At 36.6% G+C, this 27,541-nt stretch overlaps 1 protein-coding gene across 1 annotated transcript in view; it reads left to right on the forward strand.

Annotated features, from left to right (window-relative positions):
* The window catches only part of Nebl (nebulette), a 124,698-nt gene extending 98,215 nt beyond the window's left edge, over positions 1–26,483 (forward strand). Inside the window, 3 exon segments of the mRNA XM_047521769.1 lie at positions 805–954; positions 18,346–18,452; positions 20,858–26,483. Of these exon segments, the coding sequence (XP_047377725.1) occupies positions 805–954; positions 18,346–18,452; positions 20,858–21,034 (434 nt within the window). The 3' untranslated portion in view covers positions 21,035–26,483.
* The last annotated feature ends 1,058 nt before the right edge of the window (positions 26,484–27,541 follow it).

Below are 27,541 nucleotides of genomic sequence, written 5' to 3' on the forward strand. Positions count from 1 at the left end.
GCAGTAGAAAAGTTTCCTATGTAGTGTCATAAATATCTTAAGTAGACTTTGCAAGAATTAGAAGTTTATCTCTGAATTTTACATAATGTAAAATGAATAGTTTCCATAGGAAGCTTGACTTTTCTTTTAGGTGGCATGAATATAATGAAAGGCAAAAATGAATGGTTTGAATATAGTGATAGATGATTTGACATTTCAAACTTTCAGACCATGTTTAGCAAATAAGGTCTGAAAAATATTTGACAGCTGTACAGTTATTTTATACAATATAATACTGTAGATATTTCATTAAAGTCTTGCTCTACCCTCTGATTTTATTCTAATTTAGTTGTTGGTATTAATAAAATTGTGGACCCAATGCAACGTAAGGATTCTAATACTTGAATAGTTAATTTGATCCACATAGTTAGCTGAACTGTGTCATTTAATTTTCTAAGAATAAAGAAAAGGCAAGTACTGTATGCCTGTTGACATTTTTGGAAAGCAATTATTTATAACCAGATGTTATGCTTGACAGAAATTTATTAGTTTGCCAGTGTTTTCTTAGTCCTTGTCAATTTCCTATCCCTTAATCTCTTCTTTAAATCTAGACTTATAAATGAGTATAAATAACCTTTAATTCATTTATGTAGTAGATTTAATACATGCCGAAGTTTGGGAATAGGTGACTAGAACCTTACAATGGTTGAGATTTTGGACTATTATTTGATAAGGGATTGTTTTTCTTTTCCACTGAGCTTTAATTAATGTCATCGTTCTTCAAGTCACTTAATTGCATGTCTGCATATTTTCCCTCCCATGTAGAAAAAGCAAGTCACTATAGGCGACACCGGTCTCGATCTCATTCAAGCAGTACTTTTGGTACAGGTCTGGGAGATGAGAAGTCCGAAATCTCTGAGATTTACCCTAGCTTTTCATGCAGCAGTGAGGTAACAAGACCGTCTGATGAAGGAGGTATCAAACCTTAGCCACTTACAAAGGAAATTAATTCATTTAAAAAATGTGTCACGAGAGCATCTTTAACTTATTTTTCACCTTTGCACATTCAGTCCAATGCATTTGAAATTTTAACATTAAATTTACAAAGTTGAATCTTTTTAAAAAAAACTACTAATTTGCATTTTTGCATGTTAGTTTTTTTTCCCCTGTCTTTACTTCACTATTACTACTATAAAGGATTTGTAACTCTAATAGGGTCTTGGGATTTGCTATGTGAATCTGTTTCACAGGAGTTGTATGTGACAGATTTACAGAGTCACAATGGAAACTTGAATTCTGCATAGTTGTATCTGATTTCCATTAAGAAAAAAAAATCAATCTTACTGTAATATTTGAGTAGCTAAGAGGTTACCATGAATTGGCGTGCGTTTAAATATTGATATAAATTCACAGACAGAGGTAGGTCTTGCCAAAAAGAAATTGAGTATAAAACTTAGGATATGAAATTTTTGTAAATGGAAAATAGTATTGATTTTTAATAATCTTCTATTTATTTACCCTCCCTTTTCCTGTACCTTCTCTTTTCTGCATCCAAGCTGGTGGATTAGATCATGATTTCTTTGGGATGTTAAAACTGATCCAGGTGATAAAGCTGTTACTAAAGGATAAAACTAACAGTCACCCCTCCCCCATTGCAATTAGATTTCAGTGCGGTGGGGAGAGGGACAGGACTAAAGCTCATCAGACCACAGGAATACTGAATTTCCTTTTTAACCACAAAGGTCAAATTACTAAAATCCCTGAAGCCGGAGATTTTGAGAATGAGCAGTTTAATGCCTTGTGTGTGTGTGGCGGGGGGAGGGGAGTAATGTGAAAGCCCTCGTAATTATGGTAACTAGTTTCTGCATTCATTACAATACACATGAATAAGCATAAAATCAGTTATATTCTATACATCTCGAATTATAAATTCAGACTAGCCTTAACTCGGTAGAAAGTTTTTTTTTTTTTTTTATAATTTTGATTCATTGTACATGGTAGAAAGTTTTAAAGGTTGTCATTTCTTTATATGCTAAATAAATAGTTGTAAACCAGTTTTGCTTTATTGTACATAAAATACCAAGAAGAAGGTCTCCCCTTTCAGTGTCTGGTTACTAATAAAGGCTCGGTAACTTGCTGATTTTTTTTTTTAACTTGGTCTTACAGATTTCCCCATTTAATTGTCTTTTGTGGTTTTGGTGGTACAGAATAATATTGATGCTTGATGAGAAAAATAAGCCCAAAGGAAATATACAAACTCACTTTGTTCAACCTTATTTAATATTTCTCTGTTAGTATATTGGAGTTGAAGTCTTTCCCAAATGTAATGCACCCTTAGAGTCTTTGCTTCAAGGTCTTACTTCAGGTCTGTATACACCAGCACAGCATTCATTCATTTATTCTCCAAATGTTTATTGAATGCTCTTGTGCACCAGCCAAGAATTTGGGTCTGCATTGCATATAGCAATGAGCAAAGGAGACATGGACCTTCTGTACGGGGCTTTGCATCTGGTGGGGAACTCTGATAGTAAGCAGTTACTTACACAAGTAATAAATAATCGTGGACAGAGTTCAGGGTATAGAGATGGGATGGGGGCTACAAGATATGTAACAGGACAATTCCATCTGGTCTTGACGTCAGGAACAACTTCTTTGGAGAAGGGATATTTGAGTTGAGAAGTGAATGATGAAGTTAATAAGACCAGCGGGCTTTGGGAGGAGAATGTTTCTGATAGAATAGGTCACCAAGACAGTGTGTCATTAAGACATGCAAATGGAGGTGTCAGATACCCTGGAGATAAATTAGGAAGTCTTCATCCGAGCCTGTGATCTTGATAAATTTGTGTAGAGAGGGAGAATTGGAGACATCTCCTGTGGATGCCTTAGCATCCTCTGTACCAGCAGATGATTCCAGGTGAGCTCTGGACTCCTTACATTTTCTTTCCAAGGCTGTAAAAATCCACTGCTGTTAGTTGTTTAACTCCTTTTTTTTTTTTTTTTCTTTCAAAGCACCATTTCTTTTTTCTTTTCTTTTCCTAATTATTTCTAGTGAGAAGACTCTAGACTAAGCCAAACTGGATGAGAAAATATCACCACTAAAAGAAAGTATAGATGAATTTCTTGCACTTGTATTAGAATTTGATTCATAAGTTAAGAGGGTATAATTACATTTTGTTTTGAAATGGGAGAACTTCAGACTGTGGAAGGTGGCAGGGGCCAGATCGTTTTGGCAGGCACGGATGACTCAATGACTCAAAGACCACCTTGTAAGGGGAAGTTGACTCTTGCGGAGGCATTAGAGAGATTTTGTCATCTAGAGTCGCCTGTTAGAAGATGAAGATGCTCTGACTTCAGTGATATTTCCTAGTTTTGAAAGTATATACTGAAGTATGAAGCAAAAGTTAAAATGTATCAATAAGTTTTATAACATCAGCACAGCAATGCAATACCCACAAGACTGTGTTCATTTGAGAAGAATTTAGGATGTGTGAGTAAAATGCTCCTAATTTCATTTATCTGAAGTGAAACAAAGCACAACCTTCCCATGGCACCTCATGCCTGTATTCAAATGACAAGTGACATACCAAGCTTAGAACATGAAGGCCACCTCCCCTTTCCCACCATCCTCCCAGATCTGTACTTCCCTGGGCTTCCCGGGTCACTACGTGGTAAGTGAAACTTCCCAGGCACTGAAGTCAACTCCTGTAGAATCATTGTCGGCTCTCATACCCCACATGGAATTCATTAACAAATCTTGTTGCTCTTCCATGGCAGAAGCATCCAGAATCTGTCCCTACCTCCATGGTTGCTACCCTCGTATCAGCCACTGCCATATCATTTGGATGACCTGAGTCCTCTCCTGAACATTTTGCCACTTCTACCCTTGCCACTGTGTGTCCCGGCCACCCCCTGCTCTGATCCATTTTCCAACTGGTAGCCAGAATCATCTTTTTTGAAATAGCAAGAGAGAGAGAGCGCCCGGCTATCCTGCTTAGTGCTTATGTTGGCTTTTTGAATCTAGAAACCTGATTAATACCAAAGCTGATGAATGCACAAAGAGCAAAATGTTTTATTAAATTTACAAGTACGTGGGGATGTTCACAAAGGGGTGAAGTTTGAAGAAATGACCAAAGCATGATGCTTTTATCCTTTTTAGACAAAGGACAATACATTTGTGAAGGAATAGCAGGATAAATGGATAGATAGTAAAATTCTAGGGATGCCACTAGGAGATGAACAGGGGGAGCAGAAGCCAGTAGAAGGGAAGGGTCACATCAGAGCTTGTTTGTCCAGGTTCTCTGAAGCCCCAGTTACTGGTATCTGGTGACCAAGGCTCTTTTCCAGCCTTGGTGTGGAAGGACACCCTTCCCCAAAGCATCCTTAAAGCTTGCCCATGCAGGGAGAGTCAGGCCACAGGGCCCTTTCTGAAGTTACAGGTCCTCCAGTGATTCAGCTATAATTAATCAATATACCCAGGAGGCATATTTTGTCTTAACTCCTTCAAAACCCAAGTCAGATATGGCTCTTCTGCTACCATTTCATTCTCAAAGTAACCCAAATCCTCACCATTGCCTATATGCCCCCTGTATGATCTTGGGTCCAGTCTCCTGTTGGGTACTCATCTACCATTCTGTCACTCACGAGCTCCGGTTACACTCATTTCCTTGCCTTATTCAAACTTCCTAAGGAAGTTCCCACCCAGGGCCTTTGCACTTACTGCCTCAAACTCTGATTCCTACTCCAGATTTTGACTTGTCCAGCCCCATTTTTCTTCATGCTTCTGCTCAGTTGACACTTTATCAGAGACTCTATGTCCAAGAGACCAACAGCACCCTTCTCCTATTCTCTATCCCTTTACCTTGCTTCACTACAGCTGATGCCATCTGAGACGTTGTGTATTGATTGATGTTTGTTCATCTCAGCCTGGTGAGGCTGTAAATCCTGTATGGGCAGGAACATTGTGGTTTTGTTTTCTGTTGTGTCTCCAGTTCTAAGAATAAGCACTTACCAAATGCTTGGTGGTTGAATGAAAAGGCCAAATTAATATTTTCAAAACAAAAACCAGGTTGGGTGTGGTTTTATACACCGGTAATCCCAGCGACTAGGGAAGCTGAGGTAGAAGAATCTCAAGTCTGAGACCAGCCTCAGCAACTTAGTGAGGCCCTATCTCAAAAAGAGAAAAAGGGCTGGGGATGTGGCTTGTGGGGAAGTGCCGCAGGATTCAATGAATACAATGTAAGTGTATTTAATTTTGTGAATAAAATTCTCTCATAGAGGTCTTTGAAGGAAATTCTTACACTTTTGATGATGTTCAGATATGTTTTAATGAATTGAAGCACAGCTTAAAAAGAAAAAAAAAATAAAGTGGAAACATTCCCAGTGGTTTCTTTACTTTTTAATTTTTTCTGGTAGGGAAGAGAAGTAGTACCATCCAAGACTTTCAGAGACTTTGAAATGTAAGGTCCCTTTTGAAATGCGTGCTGTGGGACTCTGGCATGGAGGAGATGGTGGCATAGAAAGAGGCTTTTATGGCCAGGACAGCTCTTTGATAGAAATCTTTAGTGTCTTTAGCAGTAGCAGTTAATCATACGTACTTTAAACTCTGTCCGAGAAATTGAAAAGCATTTTATAACGACACTTGTTAGAGGTAAGATAAAAAAAGAAAATGTTAAGTGTTTCGAAATGCTATGCTTTCTTCCAGATTTTGTGGATTCTTTTAAATGTAGGTTAGGGTTTTATATGATAAGATGTGTCATATTCCAGAAAGCTGTCCTTTAATATTTGGTTGTCTCTTTGCTATGGAGGCGGCATGTGTGTTAGTACCAATGGGGAGGTATCAGGATGTTAAGCAGGGGACCAGGGCACTGGGCTTGAATCCTGACACTCTCACTGCTTGGACTAGGTGCACCAGAGGTCATGTGACCTTCTTGGCTCATTTATGGTCTGTGTAGAGCAAGAATACCTTATTTTTCTTTCTTTTTTTAAAAAAATTTGTTCTTTTTAGATATACATGGCAGTAAGGAATACCTGATATTTCTTAAGCTAAGTGCCCTACAACTCTATTAACTATTGCTTTCTCTTTCTTCTGCATGTGAGAATGTGTTTCCATTCTGAAGGGGTTCTGTTTGTTTTATGAATTGACCGGCAGCTGTGAGTGTCACAGTTTTGGGTCCCTCTCATGCGATAGAGGAACTTCTGATTGTTAGCATAAAAGGTTAAACATTTGACTTGCTCCCCCGAGGCGGAAGTACAAGGTTTTCATCTTTCACATTTGGTTTTCAGAGCATTAACAGATAAGCCTTCCCTTTAAGGTTTGATTATTGTCTTAGTTCTGTGTTTCTCGTGATATTTTCTCATCTTGCTTTGATTCCTGAATATTTTCATTCCCTTATGTGATCCTCCTGGGCTTTCTTAACTCTCTCTTCGACTCTCTAATGTATTAAGTTACCAAAGGGTTTTCATTTGACATCTCTACTGTGACTTTGATTCAATAACAGAGGCTTTTATTTAAACTTTATCCAATTGTGTTTTGATTCTTGAATAGTATTATTTGAAGTTATCTTTATTGCCTTTTGGTATTAGTTTAGTTTAACTTATTTTCCGATTGACACATGGCTCCTCTGTTGGAAATAATCCTGCTGGTGTCTGCTTATTTTGCTGTGAGGTTGTCTTTGATCTTGGTGTTTGTCTTCACTTTGCTTGCCTGCAACGTGGTTCTGCCTCCCGGTATTGCTTTGTATTTCTTTAGTTTCCCTTAACTTGTGGTTTTTGTGTCACTGTGAGTATTTTTATGTGTTTGCAATTTCGGCCTGCATTCACCCTCCTTGGTTGGAACTTGTGTTCTGTTTGGCTTCAGGTATTTTACGTGTTTCTGTTTTCCTCTGGAGCATAAAAGGGTATAGGAGTGAAATGAAAAACAGATGCACTTTTCAAAATAGACATTTTCAGTTTTGCAGCCTTGTGAACTTTGTCATTTTGCTGTGAAAGGATCTGATTGGAATGACCTATTCCTGCCTGAACTGACCCAAAGCAAGTTTCTGAATTCTGTGGGGCTGAACCTAGCCTGGCTGGGCTGTGCTTCTAGCAGTATTTCACTTAAGTTGTCTTCAAAGAGATTAGCTTATAAGAGATGCTTCAGAACATTCTGGAACTCAGCCTATCCCTCCAAATGGTGCCAAGAGGGCAGTGAGCTCATTACATAGCCAGCTGCCCTCATGTTTTAGTGGTACCCACCATTCCATTTGCTCATTTGACAAATATTTATTCTCTTCCATATTGTGATATGCTGGGAACCCATGTACAAACAAACAAACAAACAAACAAACAAAAAAACAGATCTCGTCTTCAAAGAGCTCCACATATTCTGGTAGGTGAAACAGATGGAGAATATCATCGTGCTTAGGAAGGTGTCACGGTAGAGTATTGCCCAGGATTAGAATTAGCCAAGTAGAGAACAGGATAAGGAATGTTTCAGGCAGAAAAGTGGCATGGGAGAGAGTGTACCACATTACGGACATGGTGTGGCTCGATGCCTCTGGAGCCAAGGGGCCCACATGTGTCTTCCCCTGAGCTGAAGAAGAGCCCAGAACCAGAGTGTGGGCAGGGCTGAGCTCAACCTTTGCAGAGACAAAATTCAACTGCATGTAACCCCAGGGTAATTTCCTTGGAATTCCTCCTGCAGGAGATGTATAGGCTCTGTAGTTGACCAGTCATGTGTTCTGGTAGGTAAGCTGAGTCCCTTTCTTGATGGTTAATCCACCCAGGGAGCTTTTCTGAGACTCCGGGCTGCATTGGGTGGTTTAGATGCTGCTGAGAGAATGACTCCTTAGGCATCAAGAGGAGAGGAGGCCTTCTTAGCAGTCCCCCGGAGGAGGCACTGGTGTAGAAATAGCATTGTGGATTTTTATGTCCAACATTACAATGTCCCTCATCCTTGACATTTGTCATTTAGGTAAAAGAGCAGAAACATCAAAACCAAAGCACCTTCCTACTGTAACAGCTTCCAGACTCCAGAGGAAATATCCAATTTCAGGATGTTTAATGGGCATCTCAAATCTTATGTCTGAAACCTAAATCTTATTTCCTATCTCCCCACAAAACAAACAAACAAACAAACAAAAAACTCACCTATTGTTTTTTTCACCGTCTCAGCTAATACTGGGGAGGGAACCTGGGAATCAACTTTATCACCTTTCTTCCTCTCAAACCTCACATCTTATCTATCTATAAAACTGATGGCTCTGTCTTCAAAATATATATATTCCCAGTCCGGTCACCTATCAACACTTCCATTGCACCCTGAGAGAATCACAACCCTGTTTCAATGTGATTGTAAAATATGCTCCTGGTCTTGGTGATTCTGTTCTTACCTGCATTGAGCTGACCTTACCCTGCTGGCAAGATGATCCTTGAAAAATCTATCCCTGATCTCATTATATTCTAATTATATTCTAGACTTGATCCCAAATTTTAACTCTACAGGGCATTGCGTGATCTGGCCCTTGGTTCTGACTCTGATTTCATCTTCTGTCGGCCTCCTGACTCCAGCTGTACAGCTCTGCTGGCACTTCACCATGAGAGCAGTCCTCTCAACCTGAGCCTTTGCAAGCACTGGTCCCTTTGCTGGACGCCCCCATCCCCCTTGCTCCCTTCCCCCACATCTCTGGTTAGATGCGAAGTGATCATAAAGACACTTCACCACTTATCCCGCTCATGCCCATAACTCCCTATTCCTCGCTTTATTTTTCTCCTTAACTCTTTTTACCATCCACCATTTTATTAGTGGTCATTAATTCATATATTGTCTGCCTCCCCCAGGATGAAACTATTGGAACATAATCTTTCTGTCTTCTTTCTATTGCTCTAATTTCTGTTCTATAATTAGCAACTGGATTATATAACACATATACACAATATATTTTGAAAATGATGGATATGTATCCAACCAGCATTATTTCCAAGTCTCTCTTTGTATGAAGAGTATCTGCAGTCACAATCACTTGCCTAGTATTTGCATTAATTTTCTCATTTGTTTTCTCTTCTCATCCAGGTTTTATGATTCATAGATGACATTTTGCCACTGGTTCAGGGTTTTTGGTTTTTAATCATAAGCATCACTTTAAAATTAGATAACCAGAACAGCCTCCTAGAAAATATACTCCTGGAAAAGGAAACTCTGACTCACTGTTACACTCATTATGGAAAACAATATGGAGATTGCTAAGAAAGTAAAAAAAGAGTCACTATATGACCCAGCATTTCCTCCTCTGGGTATATACACAAAGGAGATGAAATCACTACCTTGTAAAGCTGTCTGAATTCCCATGAATAATAGCATTATTCCAAATCACTAAGATATAGAGACAACCTAAATGTCCAACGTAATGGATGAATAAAGAACATGTAGCCTATCCATATGCAAGGGAATATTATTCAGTCTTAAAAAATGAAAATCCTGACATTTGCCACAACATAGATGAACTTGGAGGATATTACTCTAAGTGAAATAAGCCAGATACAGAAAAGAAATATTGCAGAAGATTTATGTGTGGAAAAATATTTTTAAAAGATTTCAAATAAACAGAAATAGAGAATATAACAGGGGTTGCCATGGGCGGTGGTGGGGGAGGAGGGGTGGAGAGATGACGGTCAGAGGGTATTGAATAGCAGATATGCAGGATGAACAAGTCTAGACATCTAATAAACAATAGCAGGACTACAGTTAATAAAAGTGTACCTTATTAAGGATTTTTGTCAAGTAGATTTTAGCTGGTTTTGTCATAAACACACAAAGTAACTATGTGAGATGATAGATATGTTAATCTTCATTACAGTAACTATTTTACTATCTATCTATATCCTATAGCATCATTTTTTAAACCTCAAATGTACCCATCAAATTTGTTTTTTAAAAAAGGAAAAGAAAACACACTTCTGATTTAGAAGTATTCATCTTCATTCAAAATAAATTTGCTAATATTTCTACTTTAGACACTACTTTAATTTCATCATTCCTATTTGGTGACCCCTCCACCACTCCTCTCTCCCCCAAGATATCCAACTTTTTCCTAAAGGAACTTTTTGAAAGAAAATGCATTCAAGCAGAGACTCTCAGTTCTGCTACTTCCCAACCATATTTGAGTATTATTTTCAAACTGAATTTGAGAAGTTTGTTCTTATCTGTCCAAAAATTGATGTTTTAGTATCCTCATTTGTGTTTAGGAAGATTTGAAGAGTTGATAAACTAAATTTTTGTGAAAAAACTAAATATCAATAAGAAAATGAATTACTGTTCCTTTTAATATGAAACCCAACTAGTAGACCATGATCCAATCTAACCATCTAACCAGTACATAGAGCCCATAGAAAGTACATATTATACATTATTAGAAAAATTTACTTCTGTTGCTCCCTCAGGAAAAAGTTTGAGGTTTCTGCTTGAATTTGAAGCCTTAAAGAAACTCATGTTTTCACTCTCCATTGAAATGAAATGAAAGAAAGGTGGTAATTTTCCCTTTCTGGGTGAGACTGGGAAAGGGGTCAGTTGGCAATGAGCAGCATTTGTTGAAAGACGCATGTCTGTCTTCCATCAATTGACCAAGGTTCAGAGGGGCCAGCGTGCCTATGAGGAAGAGGCAATTGGCTCTTCCAGCAGCGAGCAGTTAAGCACAAGGAAATGTTTCCTGTGAAGCTGAGCCGATTTGGAGGAAGAGAAGCCATCTCCACACCCTGCGTTCTTTGTTTCTTATTCTTTGGGGATAGTGCACACGTGTGTATACACAGATACACGCCATAGGGTTTGTGTGCCATGGAACTATCATTCAGGACCTTAATTTGGAACAGAAATGAGTTCTTTCTTTTTTTTTTCAGCAATGATCCTACTTCTATTTGTGGTTTGAATTAGAGTTATAAGTCAGGGAGTTTATTCTAGCTTAACTAAAATAAGAAAAAAATGCAGAGGAAGAAAAGGAATGCAAGTTGAAATTCAAATCCAAATGCAGGAGTAATTTGGTTAGATTATTCTGAAGCAAAATAGTAGGTATTCTTAAACCGGAGCTGTCTAGTCCTGCTTAGACCATGTTATGTCTTAGTTCAGTTCTGCCAGAGAATATTCACAGACTTATTTTTTCTAGAGAAAAACCAGTTAGCTTTGAAATCACAATGTACTGCTTTTCTGGGCTTGTGGGAATAATCAAATTTAACTGGCAAATAATTTAAAATGTAACTAATTTTGTGTTTTTTCAGTACTTAGCAACTGCAGAGTCCCCAAAACAATATTTTAGAAGTACTTAGACAACTAAGTCAAATATATAAATGAGATGCTGAAATGTCATGTGTAGGTATAGTTAGAAAACTACAAGGTAGGTATATTTCCTTTTGCATTTGAAAGATGATTAAGAATCTTTAATTATTCAATTTATACTTGAAGCAATGTTATAAACCTGGTTATTGAAATTTAAGGAGGAAAATAGTTAAAGCATATCTTGTATTTAATTGCATTTCCAGCTTAATCCTTAATGTGTCTATGGTAGTAATGCCAATGCTGTGCTGGGGGGGGGGCATTGTTGGGCATAGTACAAAATGATCATCAAGACTGTTGAGTATCCTCATAATGGGGGTAGTCATTGCTTAGTTGGAATGTCGTCAAAGTTGCATTAGGAGCTGGGATATTGGACATAAACTTGAAATTATTCCTACAGGGTAAGGTGAGTGACTGATAAGGTCCCTGAATAAGTGAGACAGTGAGAAGAAGAAACAAAATCAATCTCTCTTTCCCTCTCCACATGCTTCTCCCGCTCTCTCTTAGACTTTGGAGAATCCAAAATGACTTAAAAAGAAATCGATAGTCTCTTGCTTCAGAAGTTATACTGTTTCATGTGATCTGAGTGTCCTTTTCCAGAAGTGAAGGAATGATTGCTACCAAGGCTTCTTCTAGAGAAGTTCTGGCTCATTTGAGCAGCCACATATGCATCAGCTGCTTATTGGGTTTATTACCCAAAGCTGGAACCCCCACCGCCAACACAAGCCATTGACAGAGCAACCTCTGTGAGCCTAACAAGCTTGACTGGCTGTGAAAACTTCATGCTGTCTGACTTTCCCTCCCTCCTACTCCTGCCAGCCGCCAGCAGGCAGGTCGGACTGCTCTGTCTTCAGACTTCAGATCATGTCCTCAGTCCCTCCTGGAAGCTTGTCTGCTCTCCAGACCCACAATGCTCTTGCACTTCCTAATTCACAGTAGATACTTGGAAATTGATCTTACACAGTCTTGTCATGTCTTCCAACATCATTTTGGTGTCATATAGTCAAGAGTTTGGGTTCTGGACTCAGACTGTTGACACTAAAACTGGTTCCCAGCCAGCTCTGATTTGACCTGGTTACTTAATGTCATTAATCTTCATATACTGTTTCTGAAAAATGAAGATCATGGTGATAGTCGCACCATCTTATACAGGTGACATACTAAACACAGGGTCTGGCACATTCTAAACAGGGGAATTGAATGTCCCAAATTGCCTGAGACTAAGGGTGTTTGTGGGAAGCCCAACTTTCAGTGCTAAAACTGGGTAGATCCTGAGCAAACAGAGTTGATCCCCTTAATTGTAAACATTTAATTTATATTATGTAACTTTTATTGTTTGCATATTTTGTGTTCTTGGGGAAGCAGAATCTTACATCTTTCCCTCATTAACTTGCAGAGGGCTATGCACCTAGGTGCTTCATTATTCTTATATTACGTTATATTTTCTCAAGAGACTGGAGGTTGTACAATGATGTGAATGTACTTCATGCCAAAGAACTGTGCACTTAAAAATGGTTAAGATGGAAAATTTTATGATATGTATATTTTACCACAATAAAAAAGATTTGCAATCTTGAAAGGATTTATTAGTTTAAAATAGTTTATAATAGTTGTAAAATAGTAATGTTCTATATTAGTATAAGTATTATATATTACTTATAGTAATGAAATTTAGTGAAGAGTAGAAAATTAACACAAAGGTAATAGAGTTGTGTAGTGTAGAGGGAGGAAATTGTCAAGAACCTAGCATCAGCTTGAGAGAGAAGTTTTAATTTTGCAGAGACATTTTTTGTCTTCATATCCCTCTTTCCTAATGATGAACAGCTCCTACTCTGGTCAGCCCCTAGGGAGCGGGGTCCACATTCCTCAGGACCTTGTGGCACTGGTCTTACCAGGAGTGGTCATATTAACCTTCCTATTTCTCAATAAAGAACTTCCTTTCAATCCAGGTCTCTTCCCACAATTCCTTCACATAGTTCATAGACCCTGCTGGGACTGAAAATTTAATATATGAAATCATAATGAATTTTATTTTTTACGTATTTCCAAAGATTGAGCAATCAGTTTGTATCATGATGATGAGCAGGTGTGTCTTTAAACTTGATGGTTTAAACTCACTTGTGGATTATGCCATTTTTATGTTAAAGGCTATTAATTCCTGGTTTATCATGCAGTAAACCTGCTTCTTAGGCAGGGATCTATTCATTACTTATTAAAAACCAACAAACTAACATCTAGAAGTAATCTGGCTTTGTTTTTGTTTTCTTCAAACAAAGAAGAATTTTCTTTAGTGTTAAGAACTCTTTCAGACTAAGAAATAGCATCTTGTCGAATTGGGGATAAACTTACTGCTTTTAGTGCCCATTTGTGGCTAGTGGGGGAGTCTCACATGCCCTGAGGATTTGAAGCTCTAACATGAAACTAAATGACATGTTTAAAAGATTTTTCAGCGAAAAGGTCCACATCATGGAACTGTATTATTATCAATTAGCTCAACCACCTTGCTCATGAACTAGATGGGATCTAATTAGAATCTATCTTATTATTTAATATTCACTTTCAAATGAGCAGCATCTTTATTCTTTCTCTTTTGGAAATCCCTCTTCCATTGTCTAAATAAAGATTCCTGTCCTAAAAACAAAACAAGATATCAGAACGCCATTAATTTCTATGACATGTATTAGGTGATAAAACTGAAGTGTTTAATAATGGCAATAATTTCATTGTATCCCGTATCCTTTATTGGAAAAAATTTCAAGAGTGCTTTTCTCCTAATTCTGGATTTTAAAAATAAAGTAAGTGTGGGAGAAAACCCCCCAAATTATTTTCTCAATCCATGGTATATTTATAGTCCATAAAGTCTTTAAAACATTTTTTTTGACAATTTGACTTTAACCAGGTACCAAATTCTGTAGTCATTGAGGGCCTTCAAGACCTCCACCTTGTCTTTAATGACTTGAGACCTATACTGTGCCTTCTCTAGCAAGAATAATTGCTCTGTTGCCACCCTGCTTAATTTCTAAACTTATATTTTTTTATTATTATGTCAAGTGGAAGCAAATACTTATTTTGGATAGTTGTTGTGGTAATTATAGAGCAGTGTCCAAGCACCATACACACGAAAGGACACTTCACTCTCTTCCTTTACCAACTGTGGGCATGTCCCCCCAATTGGACCTCTTTTGGGGTAACTTTTTGGGGTAACTCTTTTTATGGGTTCATGTACTTGACCCACTGACTTTAATCTCTGTAAATTTGCATGTGTCTTCTCCTTTTTTCAGTCTCAGATACCTTTTTAATAAAATTTTTAAATTTGTTCTAATTTGTTGTACATGACAGTAGAATGCATTTATACATTTTGATAGATCGTACATAAATGATATCTTAAGCCTCTTAAAAATGTCTTCTTCCTTCCTTCTTACCTTCTGTTTTATGATCTTCATATCTACCCACTTCTTTATTTTAGTTTTTATCTCCTTCCATTTTAAAAATAAACATTTAAAAGAAAATATTGGAAGTTGGGGGTGTAGCTCAGTGGTAGATGCCTTGGCTTCACTCCTCAGCACTGCACAACAAAACAAAAACCAAAAACTCTGTGTGTGTGTGTGTGTGTGTGTGTGTGTATGCATATATACATATAATAAATACATAAATATATATGTATATCCATATGCATAAATATATATTTACATATGTGTTGACTGTGGAAGAACTTTACTGTGCAGTAGAAGGAGACATTTTGGTTTCCTAAGAATAGAAGGACATCCCAAAGACTGCCTGAAATACTGGGTGCTTTAGTCAGCTTCTAAATCTTTGTCAATGATCTCACCAGTGTGAAATGAAAATTGAGTCAAATTTCTGAGCTTTGTTGTTGTCTTAGGTTAACAAAAGCTTTTGGTTTGTGGCTTTGATGTTGTGAAAATAAAACCCTCAAACTCGTTCCACTGGGTTGGAATAGCATGGCACCTTTATTGTTCAGTACCAGTGCTAAAGAAATCTGACCACCAGTTTAATGAAAGGGCACCATGTGTTTTTCTCTTTTACAGGATGTCCTTGTTTGTGGCAAAATTAGTCTGATGTCTTGCTTTTGAAAAATAGTTTGCCTTCTACATTTCATGGGAGAAATCCCGTATGTGGAATGACTATCTTTCAACTGAATTCTTAATAAACTGGGTTTCTGAAGCCATCACTTCATATTTCCTTTTGCTTATTTTATCTGTTTCCAAAAAAGCATCTGTGGGGCATAACTACAGAAAAGCAGTGCTTTGCCTCTTTTTGAATTGACATTTGTTTTTACTAAGTTGATCCCTCTAGGCTCTCAGTTATGTTTTTCACAGCTCCTAATGGGAGTCTCCTAAAAATTCTTATTGCACCAGGTATAAGGTAGATAACAAGGTTTCATAACCCCAAAGGAACTTTTTGTTAAGTAATTCAGCCAGGGAGAGAAATAAGAATAATCAATAAAAGCATGAAGAGAAACCAGAAGGGCTAGATGGATAAAAGTTACTCTGCAGTATTTCATCTAAATTCTCTCCATGGCTCTCTCCAATCACACCTGTTGAGAGCTAACCATTGCTTTACAGTCCTCAGTGACAGTAGCTACTGCTTCCCTTTGAAGAGCAGATTTGGGCCATCCAATATGCACAGAGTTTTGAAAGCCAAAATTAGAGAATACAATTCAAGAATAAAGCATTCTCACAGACACAAAACTGGGATTGTGATATATTAACTGTGAAAATAAATCTATTACAGATTCTGAGTTAGCATATTCTTTTCAGTCTCCTTTCCCGAAAGTTATTTTTCCCCAAGTATTTTAAGACAGTTTATACTTCACTCTGTACTAAAAAGAAAAAAAAAAAAGTTAAGTTCTTAGTTGATTAGTATAACAATGGATTGGAATTTAATTTTTTAAGTAAATGAACAGAGCCTTTTATATTTAATCTTTAGAATTTATAGATAGAGTCAAGTAATAATTAATGAAGAAATGACTAGTTTAAATGATTAAAAACAAGTTCACAACTGCAGGACCATGGTTTGTGGTTGAAATAACTGATTTGTGCATGTCATTGAAAAAGCCCTGAGTGTCCAGAGCCATTTGCTTAATTGGGTAAAGGGCCAGTTGCCCAGGACCATCATGGTTCCAGGACAGTTGTCTTTTGTCACTTCTCTTATGCCTGGCATGCCTTGAACACGGTGGACAGTCATAATTATTAACCATTATGGATACTTACTATATGGCAGACAATGCAGAAGCTGTCTGCACATTAGCTAGTATTTGCTGAGAGTTGAAGGTCAATGCTGCCAACTTTCAGTGCACAGAAAAGACCCTTTTACCAAGCTATGTAAGGGGACCTAGCTATTTATGGAAGTTTCTTAATTTTTCTTCGTGAGTGAATTTTGACAATATCCTTAACATTTCTTCATATTAAATATTTAAGTTGCATTGATAATCTTTAAGAGTACTGTTTTCTGAAGTATTTGATATTTAATGATATTTTAATAACTTTACAATGTACTCCAAGTAAAGATCTTGGCAATTTCTCTTGGATTCCATATTTGGATGTTAAATAAAATTTGTAGTATCAATTCACTCAAGAACTATTAAAAGAACCCCCATTTAATATTGTCATCTGGAGAACACAGCAAGGTTTTGTAATTTTCTGATCCCTAAACTCCTTTAAAGTATCAATGATCTTGTGTATCATTAGAATGAATTTGTAAAAAAAAATAGTTATAACATCCAAAATTTTATCTGCTTATTTCTTTTATTATAAAACCTGTCCTGAGTAAATCAACCCATTACAATTACTCTATATACTCAACCTGATTAAATAAAAGTGGCAAACTATCAGGGATTTAATAGCACATGTATAGTATGATCTTTATTAGTGTAATATATAATTATTCAAAACAAAACAAAGGGTATGCTACTAAAATACCTTCATTCATAGTTGTTTTCTTGTTACAAATATTTAAATATACAGAGAAGTGCATGTTTTGTGTCTTTTGATTTTGCTGAAATTTTATCTAACTTCTGTGTTGGTTTCTCTAGAAATCAGAGTTCTTCAAAACAGTAAATGAAACTATGTTTTGAGCATCATAATTGGTGGTGAGGACAGCCCAAACTGAGTGAATAGCATTTGATCATTTTTTGGTACTGGGGGTTGAACCCAGGGGTGCTCAACCACTGAGTCACATCCCCAGACTAATTAGTTTTTATTTTGAGACAGGGTCTCACTAAGTTGCTTAGGATCTTGCTAAATTGCTCAGAGTGATCTTGAACTTTCGATCCTCCTCCCTCAGAGTCCTAATTTGCTGAGATTACAGATATTCACCAACATGCCTGGAAGATAGTTTGTTTTTTTTAAACATAAAAGGATGATGCTTATGAAATTCTTTAAGTGGTCTAGTTCCTCAAGCTTTAGTAAAAAATACTCAAATGACTTATTTAGTCTTGACTTACAGTTAAAAAGGAGAATTCATGTATTCTATATAAAGTTTTCTTTAAAGGGCATAAACTTTGTATTAACTCCTGAATAGTCATACATTACTAAATGTGTTATGCTTACCCTGTTTGTTAAGGTAGCATTCGGCAGTATATCTCAATATCAAAAGTATCCATTACAGAGAATCACTCTGAAAATATGAATATTCTGTCATTGGTTCAGCAAGCCAATTAAATCCCTTTAACATTCTTATTTTTAGTTTGGAAAATGCCTAAAAGAACGAAATGGACAAATAAAAACATGATTTTGTTAAGGGATTATGGGAAATTTTTGTTTTGCCTTTACATCATTTTGAAATAGTGTATACAATAGAGTAATAAAATATTTTAAGTATAATTCACTGCATGCTAAACTGATTTTTTTTTTAAAAGTCCTTAATTACTGAGATTTGGACTAATCTAGAGATTGCTTATAATACTGCTACTCACATTTCACATGACACTGCAAATAGCATCTGTTTTCTGAAGCTTCTAGCATAGCATGAAGTATCTTTGAGGGTTTGTCGGGGAGGGGTATTTTGAGGCTAACTCTAAGGAATCTGTGTGTGTGTTTCCTATGCAGCGCCTGTTCTCCCTGGAGCTTACCAGCAAAGCCATTCCCAAGGCTACGGGTACATGCACCAGACCAGTGTGTCGTCCATGAGGTCTATGCAGCACTCACCAAATCTAGTAAGTGTCAGTTTAACATGTTCCCACCTGGTCTTCCCATTGCACCTCAAAAATGCAAATGCATGTGGAATACATTTGAATTGCTTATGGAGCATTGAAATATACAGATAAATGGTGATGTGTTGCCATTTATACAGCTTTTTCAAAGGAAAGCCAAAAACTTAGAGGTAAAGCTTTCAGAAAGGAAAGCATTAGCAGGAATTGCATGAAATAATAAAACATAAAGGGAATCTACTAGTGAGACATCTTAATGTGATCCTCATTGGTATTAGTCAATTATAATCTTCATTTAGGACTAAAAAGATTTGATATTTAGTGGTCATATTAATGAGTTAAACTTGATCATCAAAATGGCCATGGAGCCCATATGATGCTGCTGAAATTGCTAATAAGATTTTGAATGTTCCCATTGCAAAGAAATGATTAATGTCTGGAGCGATAGATCTGCCAGTTACCCTGATGTGATCATTACACATTGTAGACATGCTTCAAAATGCTGCACTACTGGGGTCCAGCCCTAGCAGGGGTCGTAGTGGTCACAGGTGATGGAGTAGGCGTTGGCGAGGTGGAGAACAAAGCAACACAAACTCAAGGAATGGATGCTATGTTCTAAATTTTATTTTTCCCAGCCAGCTTTGCATACATTAAAAGGTTGACAGTTACACATGTTTTTTTCAGAACAGGAAAAAGTCACAAGGAGAAAACAAAAATATTTTGTATGATCATTACTAGATTAGACAATGAAATATTCTAATTATTCTAGTAATTGTTTACTTGTGATAACCTATAACTAAACAATAAGACATATTAATATGTAACTGATCATAAAGGTTAAAGCAAGTTCAGTAGGATTGAATAAATGTCAGTTGTGTGACTACTGCTGTAGTTAATAAATGCTAGACATTTTAAGCTAACAGATACATGATATCATCTTATACTGTGTGAACTTAACATTGAGGAACACTTTATTTCTTCTGTTCCTGTTATTCCTTCCTGATGGGGTTGGAATTATTTGCCTATGTGTTTCAGGTCATCTGAGAGTAGTCAACAGGGGATGGGCAGCTAGAATCTGTTTTTGTATTTTCTCATAGCAATCTTGGTTACTCAGAGTTTCACAGCAAATGAGTAAATCTGAAATCACTGTTCCATAAGAAGTCTTATTTTTATGTTCTAACCCTGGTTCTGTTAAGACCCCTATTTTCAGGGAAAACACATAAAACATGAATAGTAAACCTACAAATATTAAGCAAGCAAGGAAGGAAAGCCCGCAACCCAAATTCCCAATGAGATGAGACTTTGCAAACATCTTTTTTACTCAGTGGAATCCTTGTCAAGCACAGAGGGGAATTGCAGGTGGCATAACTCTGCACTGTAGCCCATAAATTTATACAATTACTATGTGTCAATTAAAATATATATTTATGGAGGAAAAAAAATCAATCTTCAGATTCCCCTGTTGGAAGTCTTGAAATCTTGATTGATTAATTCAATGTCAAGTTTGGAAGTAGTGCTTGAGGTCATCAAGTCATGCTTGGCATCTTGGACTGAGATGGCTTTTCCAGCCCTATCACAGTCTCTTCCTTTGTAGCCCACTTAGAAACAGGCCATTTTTCTAAGCAGTAAGATAATTGCTACAAGCTTCTCTGTCCTAGCTGGTTTCCTCAGCCCATGAATGTTGTTTTGAGATTTTCTGATGGTTAATATTAGTTAAACTCTTATCCTTAAACAAAAACTAATGCAGGAAGACTCAAAATTCCTCACTATAATGAGGATTTAGTTACATGTGCCTCAATATTCAGAGCACATTTACACTAAATTTTTGTCACTGTGATACAAAAACTTTAAAGGGAGCATATGATGTTCTTTCAAAATTTGTTTCACATTTTTTTTTAAGGGGAAACAAAAATTCTTAGTACCTCTTTATGGAAAATTCATTGACTCTGTTAGGAGGGACCCGTAGCAAAGGGGCAGTGAGATTTGGGCCTGTCTGCCACTTTGGTGGGTTTTGTCATCTGGAGACTATGGAACAAGGGAGACGCTTCATAATCTAGTTTCTAGGATCATCTGAAGTTGGGGAAGTCAGCTTTATTGTTTCATAGTCCACCTTTGACAGGCTAGATATTACACTGATTGTCTTTCGTTGATGTCCTCTCTCGCTATTCTGTTGTTTTTAATCTCTGCTCTGACCCTCAAATAAGTGTTTTTTTTTTTTTTTCTTCTTCTTAGACTGATAAAGTGAAGATCAACACAATTAGATGTTAGACGCTGGTTTACAGATTTCCAAAAAGAGACATCCTTGAAATCCGTCCTAGTCTTGCCCTATGTTTGGGAGGGTCTGCGGTGACGAGCATCTGTGGTTGTCATGGTTACGGCACTCATGTTCTCATTCCTTCTTGCCTCCTCAGAGGACCTACCGAGCCATGTACGATTACAGTGCCCAGGATGAGGATGAGGTCTCCTTCCGAGATGGCGACTACATTGTCAACGTGCAGCCCATCGATGACGGCTGGATGTACGGCACAGTGCAGAGAACTGGGAGAACGGGCATGCTCCCAGCGAATTACATCGAGTTCGTGAATTAGTTACTTCTCCTTGCCCTTTGAGCTTTATTCTGATGTATCCTAAACCTAATCTTTTTAAAAGATAGAAGATACTTTTAAGCAACTTGGCAATTATTTTACAATAATGTCTCCTTACTTTGACAGTTAGACACACAGGTACCAGGAAGGAGGAATGAATTTTGGCTGACAAGAGCAGCATAATCAGTAATTCCTATAAACAAAAATCATTACCGTCTGGAGACCTGGTGCTGCTAATTGTGTTTGTGGTTTCCTTTGATTGGCTATTGAACCCTTCTGGGAAATGTATTTTTGTAGACTTTATTAGAGATGTTGATTGTCCCTTCACTGTAACGAGTGTGTGAAACTTCTTAGCCGTCACTTTGGAATCACCAGAAGCCAATTCTCAACTCAGTAACACAGCCAATAATTTAAGAACTGCTTAGCTTTTGAGTCATTAGGCAATCTCTAGTTCAGCTGGACATTGCCTACTACACTAAATGTAAGCAGTGACAGAATGACAGTCTGCTTAAAATTTTATTGACTGGTAGCCTTAGGGACCCAACAGGAAATTTCCTGGATCCCAAGGCTGACTGGGGTCTGTTTATTTCTCATTTGTACCAAGGCATAATTTACTCCCCATTTACATTCTGTGGACTCAAGTACTCTTGGTTCCACAGAATGTCAGGACCAAATAACTTCACAGCTACTCTGTAAAGGGCAAAGTTTAATGTCATCTGTATTATTTCCCTAGTACTGTTCACCCTGTTGCATGTCATGTAGGTTCAAGTTTCTGTAACATAGGCAGCTGCCCCGCCCATTCTTGTTAAAGCAAACAGTACGGCTGATATCTAAAAACCTTTCCCTCTAGTTGCCAGCGCATCAGAAAAACATATTTTGAGAAGTTGCTTGAGATTTTCCTGCTGTATTGCACTGTAGTTTTGAAGGATTTACACCTTAGGAAATAGATGTATATTATAATAAATAAGTGATTTAGGTATTTATTGAACAGCTTTCATTAACTTAATGCTGCTGTTGACTTAAAAGCAAAGAAAATTAATAGATTCCAGTGAAAAAATGGTATATAGAGTATACTAGGAAAACCCCAGCAAACAAAGGTTACCAACTCCACCTAGCGATCAATGATCTGGTTCCTTATTTTGGAAAAATGGTCTTCAAATTCTGGAATAGAACTCTAGCCATTAAGACTGGCTAATCAGAAAGACTTTCCATTCTCTGATTTTTATTTTCTAAGTCACATTCATAGGAATGTCATACAGAGATTTTTCAGTACAAGCCAAACAGTTTGTCTACTGAAAAAGACGTTGTTGACATGTTTTGGGTGACTTTTCAGGCTATTGCTAGATTCACAGGTGGGTCTTGGAATTTTTCCTGGAGCCTGCAATCCAAGTCACCAAGAGATTGATGTCCGTTGGCAATTCTGTGTTTTTCTGATTGTGTCCTTTATTGTGATTTGCAACAGGGTAGCATTTATGTAGGATCTAACTCTATAGTTGTGATGAAACTGAAAAAAAATGAAGTTACAAAAATATAAAATATATGGGCATTGGGGATATATTGTTTGATATATTCAAGGAAATTAACAAAACATCCTGTAAAACAACTCTTCTTGAATGTTTACTAGTCTAAAGGCCAAAGCTGGTTCATTAACACCTTTGAAGAGTTAGTACATATTTTCAAAAATCTATTGTTTCCCCTTATTAGGTTAAAAGAGAAAAGTAAGCTCTATTCCACTAAAGCTCTTTCTACATGACATTGACATACAATTTAAGAGAAAAAAAATTAGGCAAATAATTTGAGGCATTTAGAAGAGGTTTGCAGATTACCAGATAGCCAGTTCAACTGATTTTGCTGTCATTTAAATGGCCGGTCATGATTAAACTGATTAAACTCTGTATCTGCTTTGATGTCTTGTATAGAAATGCACAAAGACAAACTAAACTTGCAATAATTTTGCAAAACTCTGTGCATTAAAACCAAGGGCAATGAGCCCACTTAATTAGCTTAGGTATGTCTTTTCGTTTCACCCAGGCAGACTTCTTTTTTTTTTTTTTTTTTTGGTTATCATTAAAAAAAAACAAAAAAACAAAAAAACAGAGTAGTGGCTGATTAAATTTTCAGACAATACAGGCAGAACAGGTACAATTGTTAGTAAATAGCACATGTATTAGGAAGTTCGAAAGAACTAACTTGAAATAATACTTGTCATCAGGAAAGTTACCATAAAGTAATAGCTTGATGTTTCATGTTTTTCTCACTCATTGATTTAAAAACAAGATTTATTGAATGTATAAGTCAGTACATGGGGAATAGGTGTCCTAAAATTTTAAGCTGCATATAATGTTTGCATAGCAAGATGTTTTTGCTTCAGGACTCTAGGAATTAAGATCTGATCAGAATTCATCTAGAGGGCAGTTATTTTCAATAAAGACTGAGGCAGAACAAGATATTGCATGCTCTTGAGATTAAAATTCGATAATGGCATTGTTACTAGCACTTGCGAGGATATTAAACATCTCAGCAGAATATAAGCAACATAGAGGCATAATACCAAATTGCTACTTTTACAGCTTCATTTTTTACAAAAGCTACATTCTCAAACAACTTTTCCACTTTCTGCGTGCCTCCTGCCCACCTTCAACTTAGCAACAGATATCTCATAAGTAACCCAGCTAAGGGAGAATTTTAAAATGAGCCTTTTAAAAATCCAGTTAAAGAAGGCTGTGTAAATGCTAAGCATCGAGAGCATGTACCCAATTCCTAAATTTGATGTGCCCTCAAGCCTGACAAAAGCACAAGAAATAGTTTGATACACTTTTAAAAGCTTCTGAAAAGAAAGCTGTTTATGGATCATATTTCTCCCGAGAAAAGGATAGTGAGAGAATATATTGCTTTTGTTGTTGAGTTTTTGTGTTTTTTTTTTTTCAAAACTAATTCTTGTTCTCTAGAAAGCTGTCTAACCAATGCAAAGTGAAATCTTCATGTCTTCTTGTTATTGTTGGCACATCTGCAGCTTAGCCCAGTTTGAAATATTTATCTGGTTGTCAGCCCTCCACAGAGGCCCTGCATCTTACCATGCCTCCCAGACTCCACAGACCACACAGGAATTTGTAAGCACAGTTTCCTTAAGTACCTTGTATGAATATGGATGAGATTAGACCAGCCCCTCTCTTGCTCCTACCTACATGGCTTGAAGATGATGAAATGTGGTTCTGCCAGTTTTACTCTAGTCCTTTTTCCTGGTCCTCTCAGTGTTGAGCCTTACAACACTCAGGGAATTAGGGAGTTGATTTTTCCAAAAGAGACAGTGGAAATTCAAGAGGCGTACCTCATTTTCAAGTTCATCCATCTCCAATGGAATATTTTTATGGAAAAGATAAAGAAAATGGGTGTGATCTTTAATAGCACATTCCTATAGAAAGTGGATATGGTTTTTACCAAAATCATAATTCAGATATATAAAAAGATAGGTGCCTTTTTGATTACCCTTGCTTATTCATTATGTTCTTAAGAAAAAAAAATACAAGCAAGCAAGCTTCTGTCTATTCTATAGTAATATTTTTATTATATGACTGGTATTTTTGTGGTGGGGAAGTGGGATGCTCCTGACAGATATTAAAGGGAGTAGCTGATTGTATTTTACCTCTAAAGGTTTAGAACTTTATAAAATGCTGACTGCTGTTATCTATTTCTGAAAAGTTCTTTGTGGATTTATATATAGTTAAGATGTCATAAATATTAATTTGGGGATTTAAAATACCTATTGTAGGATAGAATAATTATATTATGAGACCGAATTCACTACATAAGATGAACTTCATAAGCTGATTATACCTTAACTGTTTGCATCTGATAATCTGGAAGTGGCTAGATTGTGGTGGTTTTGGGTAACAAAAGTAAGAAGCTAGGTAAACAACCTTAAAGATGCTAAAATGAGAATCTCTTTCAGAAGTATTCCATGCCCTTTAGGACTCTTTTCAGCTACTATTGATGATCAAAAATTCAAGACCCTGTATGATTTTTTTTGTGGTCATCATTCCATGAAGCTTAGACTACTGGAATCCACCAACATGGAAGTATCCCTGGCAAATATTCTCCCCAGTTGTCCATATTACTTCAGTATATTCATGGGAATTCCATATGCTTTTTTGTGTTGGAGATGTGGTATCCAGTTTGCATCGTATATACTTCATTGTAATCCAGTTGCTGTTAAGAGTGATTTGCTTTAGTAGGAAAAGAGAAAACAGCACCCAGGCCCATCCTTTAAGTCCATACAATGAATTGCTGAGCATTTTGGAAGCAGCACCAAGTATGTAACAGTCATGATATGTGTGGAACTGTTGGTCTGTGATATAAATGCACATTTAATCATTGTGTAGTTTGGCTCCTGAGTGCTTCAAAATATGTAGAGTTGTGGTGGATTAATTTGTGAGACTGTACTAACTTTGAAAGCATAAAGGTTGTGAAGGAAACAACGATTTTCAAATGAAGGGGTTTATAGAATGAAACAATGTTATTAACTTAGTTTGGCTTTTGTTATGCAAATTGTTAACACCAGCTATTAAAATATATTTTAGTAGAAAGGCTTTAATTATGTTTTTTTCCTCTACACTGTGAATCTTTAAGCCTTGGTGGATGAGAGAAACATTGTGCTGCCCAAAGGACTAACCTATGCAAATGAGTTCACATTTTAATGGATGTCACAGTAAATGTGTAATAAGACATAATTTCTCCTGCACTGAAATAACACATTAAGCCTAGCATCCCTTATGTATAGTGTAGTCACTCACAAACCCTACCGTACTCATCAGTATTTGTTTAAAAGTAAATCTCTTGTTTCAAAGTAAATCTACTGAAACGACTTGAACGATGTCAGAATGAGAATGACAAGTGGGTGTGTTGGTCATGGGTCCCTGCAGGTGGTCTCTGATGGTGGAACTGTGTTCTCACATGCACTCTCTTTAGGGTCTAAATATTCCGTGTCCTCTTTCTGTATTTGTAAAACATTATGATGCATTAATTTCCTATCTCTACACATTTGGTTTGCTTAAATAAATGCAGGATATAACAAAGTGATTCTACTTCTTGGCTCTCACCGTGGTTTCTTGGAGCACAGATCACTAGACACAGGGTCACTAGAGAACCTGGGTATTAGGTTTATCATCACAACTCACATCAGACTGCATCAAAGACGTGTGCTGGTTTTGGCTAGTCATTTAAAATACATTTTCCTCCCCACATGGTCTTAGTTTTAAGTGATAACAATATGACGCTTTTTCAAGCTCAGTATCTTACTGATTTTGTATCAAAGTACTACAGGAATGCATCATTGTAGTTAACTTCTTTTGGGATTGAGTTCTTCATATGTCCTCACTAATACAATTCTAATTTTCTTGTATTTGTAAGATGAAAGAAACAGCTTGGAGCAAAAAAAAAAAAAAAAAAATGAAAATGCACAAATTGAATACACGAAGTAGGAAGATTCTCTGATCTCTCTGCTAAAAATGGCTCATTTATCATAGGAAATAATTGCTTCCCTCCTCCAATTTTCCCACAGTTGAAAAAGTGAGTTCCTATTTTTGCCCTCATATAAATTTCAGTAGATTGGATCTTAGCCTTATCATATTATTTTGTAAAAATCCCTCTTTGGTGCAGAATCCTTACTAATTGTAAACTGATAAGCTTTATGGATAATACCTGCTCATAGAATAAACACTTCAACCAATGCTTGAATTTCTTGTTTTTTATATTTTGAAAGTAGGAATTGAATACTTTATGTATTATTAATCACACATGATATTTGAAATTACAAAACAGCACAGTTATTATTTATTTGAAGAACTTCCTATCTCTTTCTGCCTCCAAGACTTTTTTCTTTCATGATTATAAATGTACTCTTTGAAAATCCTGGTGGCAGAGGAAATAATTAGGAAGATTTTTATTTTTCTGACCTAAAATAACTTAGGTTTGGAATATACTATGTTTATAATGTTATTATGCTAAATTAAAAATTTGTGAAGTTGGTTTTTTAGGAAACTGAAATGACCACCAGAAGCCTACCAAAACAGTGTTCTACAAACGTACTTAGACATAACGAATTGAAAAATAGATAAAAGGAAAGTCTTGTTCCTTTGTTTATGTAATCTGCTCCTCCTACTCAGAGAGATTGAGCAAGGGTTTTGTGATGGCAGAAAACTGGACATGGTCCAAGGGTGAACTTTAATTTTTTTTTTTCTGTAGTTCCAAGAAAAGTTCTCAGGTCTTTGTCTATTATATTTGTATTTGAGAGCAGTAAAGTTTGGATGAAAAAATAGAATGAGGAAATGGATTGAAAGGGTAAAAAGTCACTATTAGAACAAAGGGCCCAGTTGCTGATTTTGTGTTTATACCATGGTATTTTGATCTTTGTGGACTTTTTTTTTTTTTTTTGAGTAGTGAACATGAAAGAAAATAGTAGACTGAAATAGCAAAATGAGCAGAATCTGAACTTCTGTAACTTTATTTGGGAAA

This window comes from Sciurus carolinensis, chromosome 12 (assembly GCF_902686445.1).
Source record: "Sciurus carolinensis chromosome 12, mSciCar1.2, whole genome shotgun sequence".
Lineage (NCBI taxonomy): Eukaryota > Metazoa > Chordata > Mammalia > Rodentia > Sciuridae > Sciurus > Sciurus carolinensis.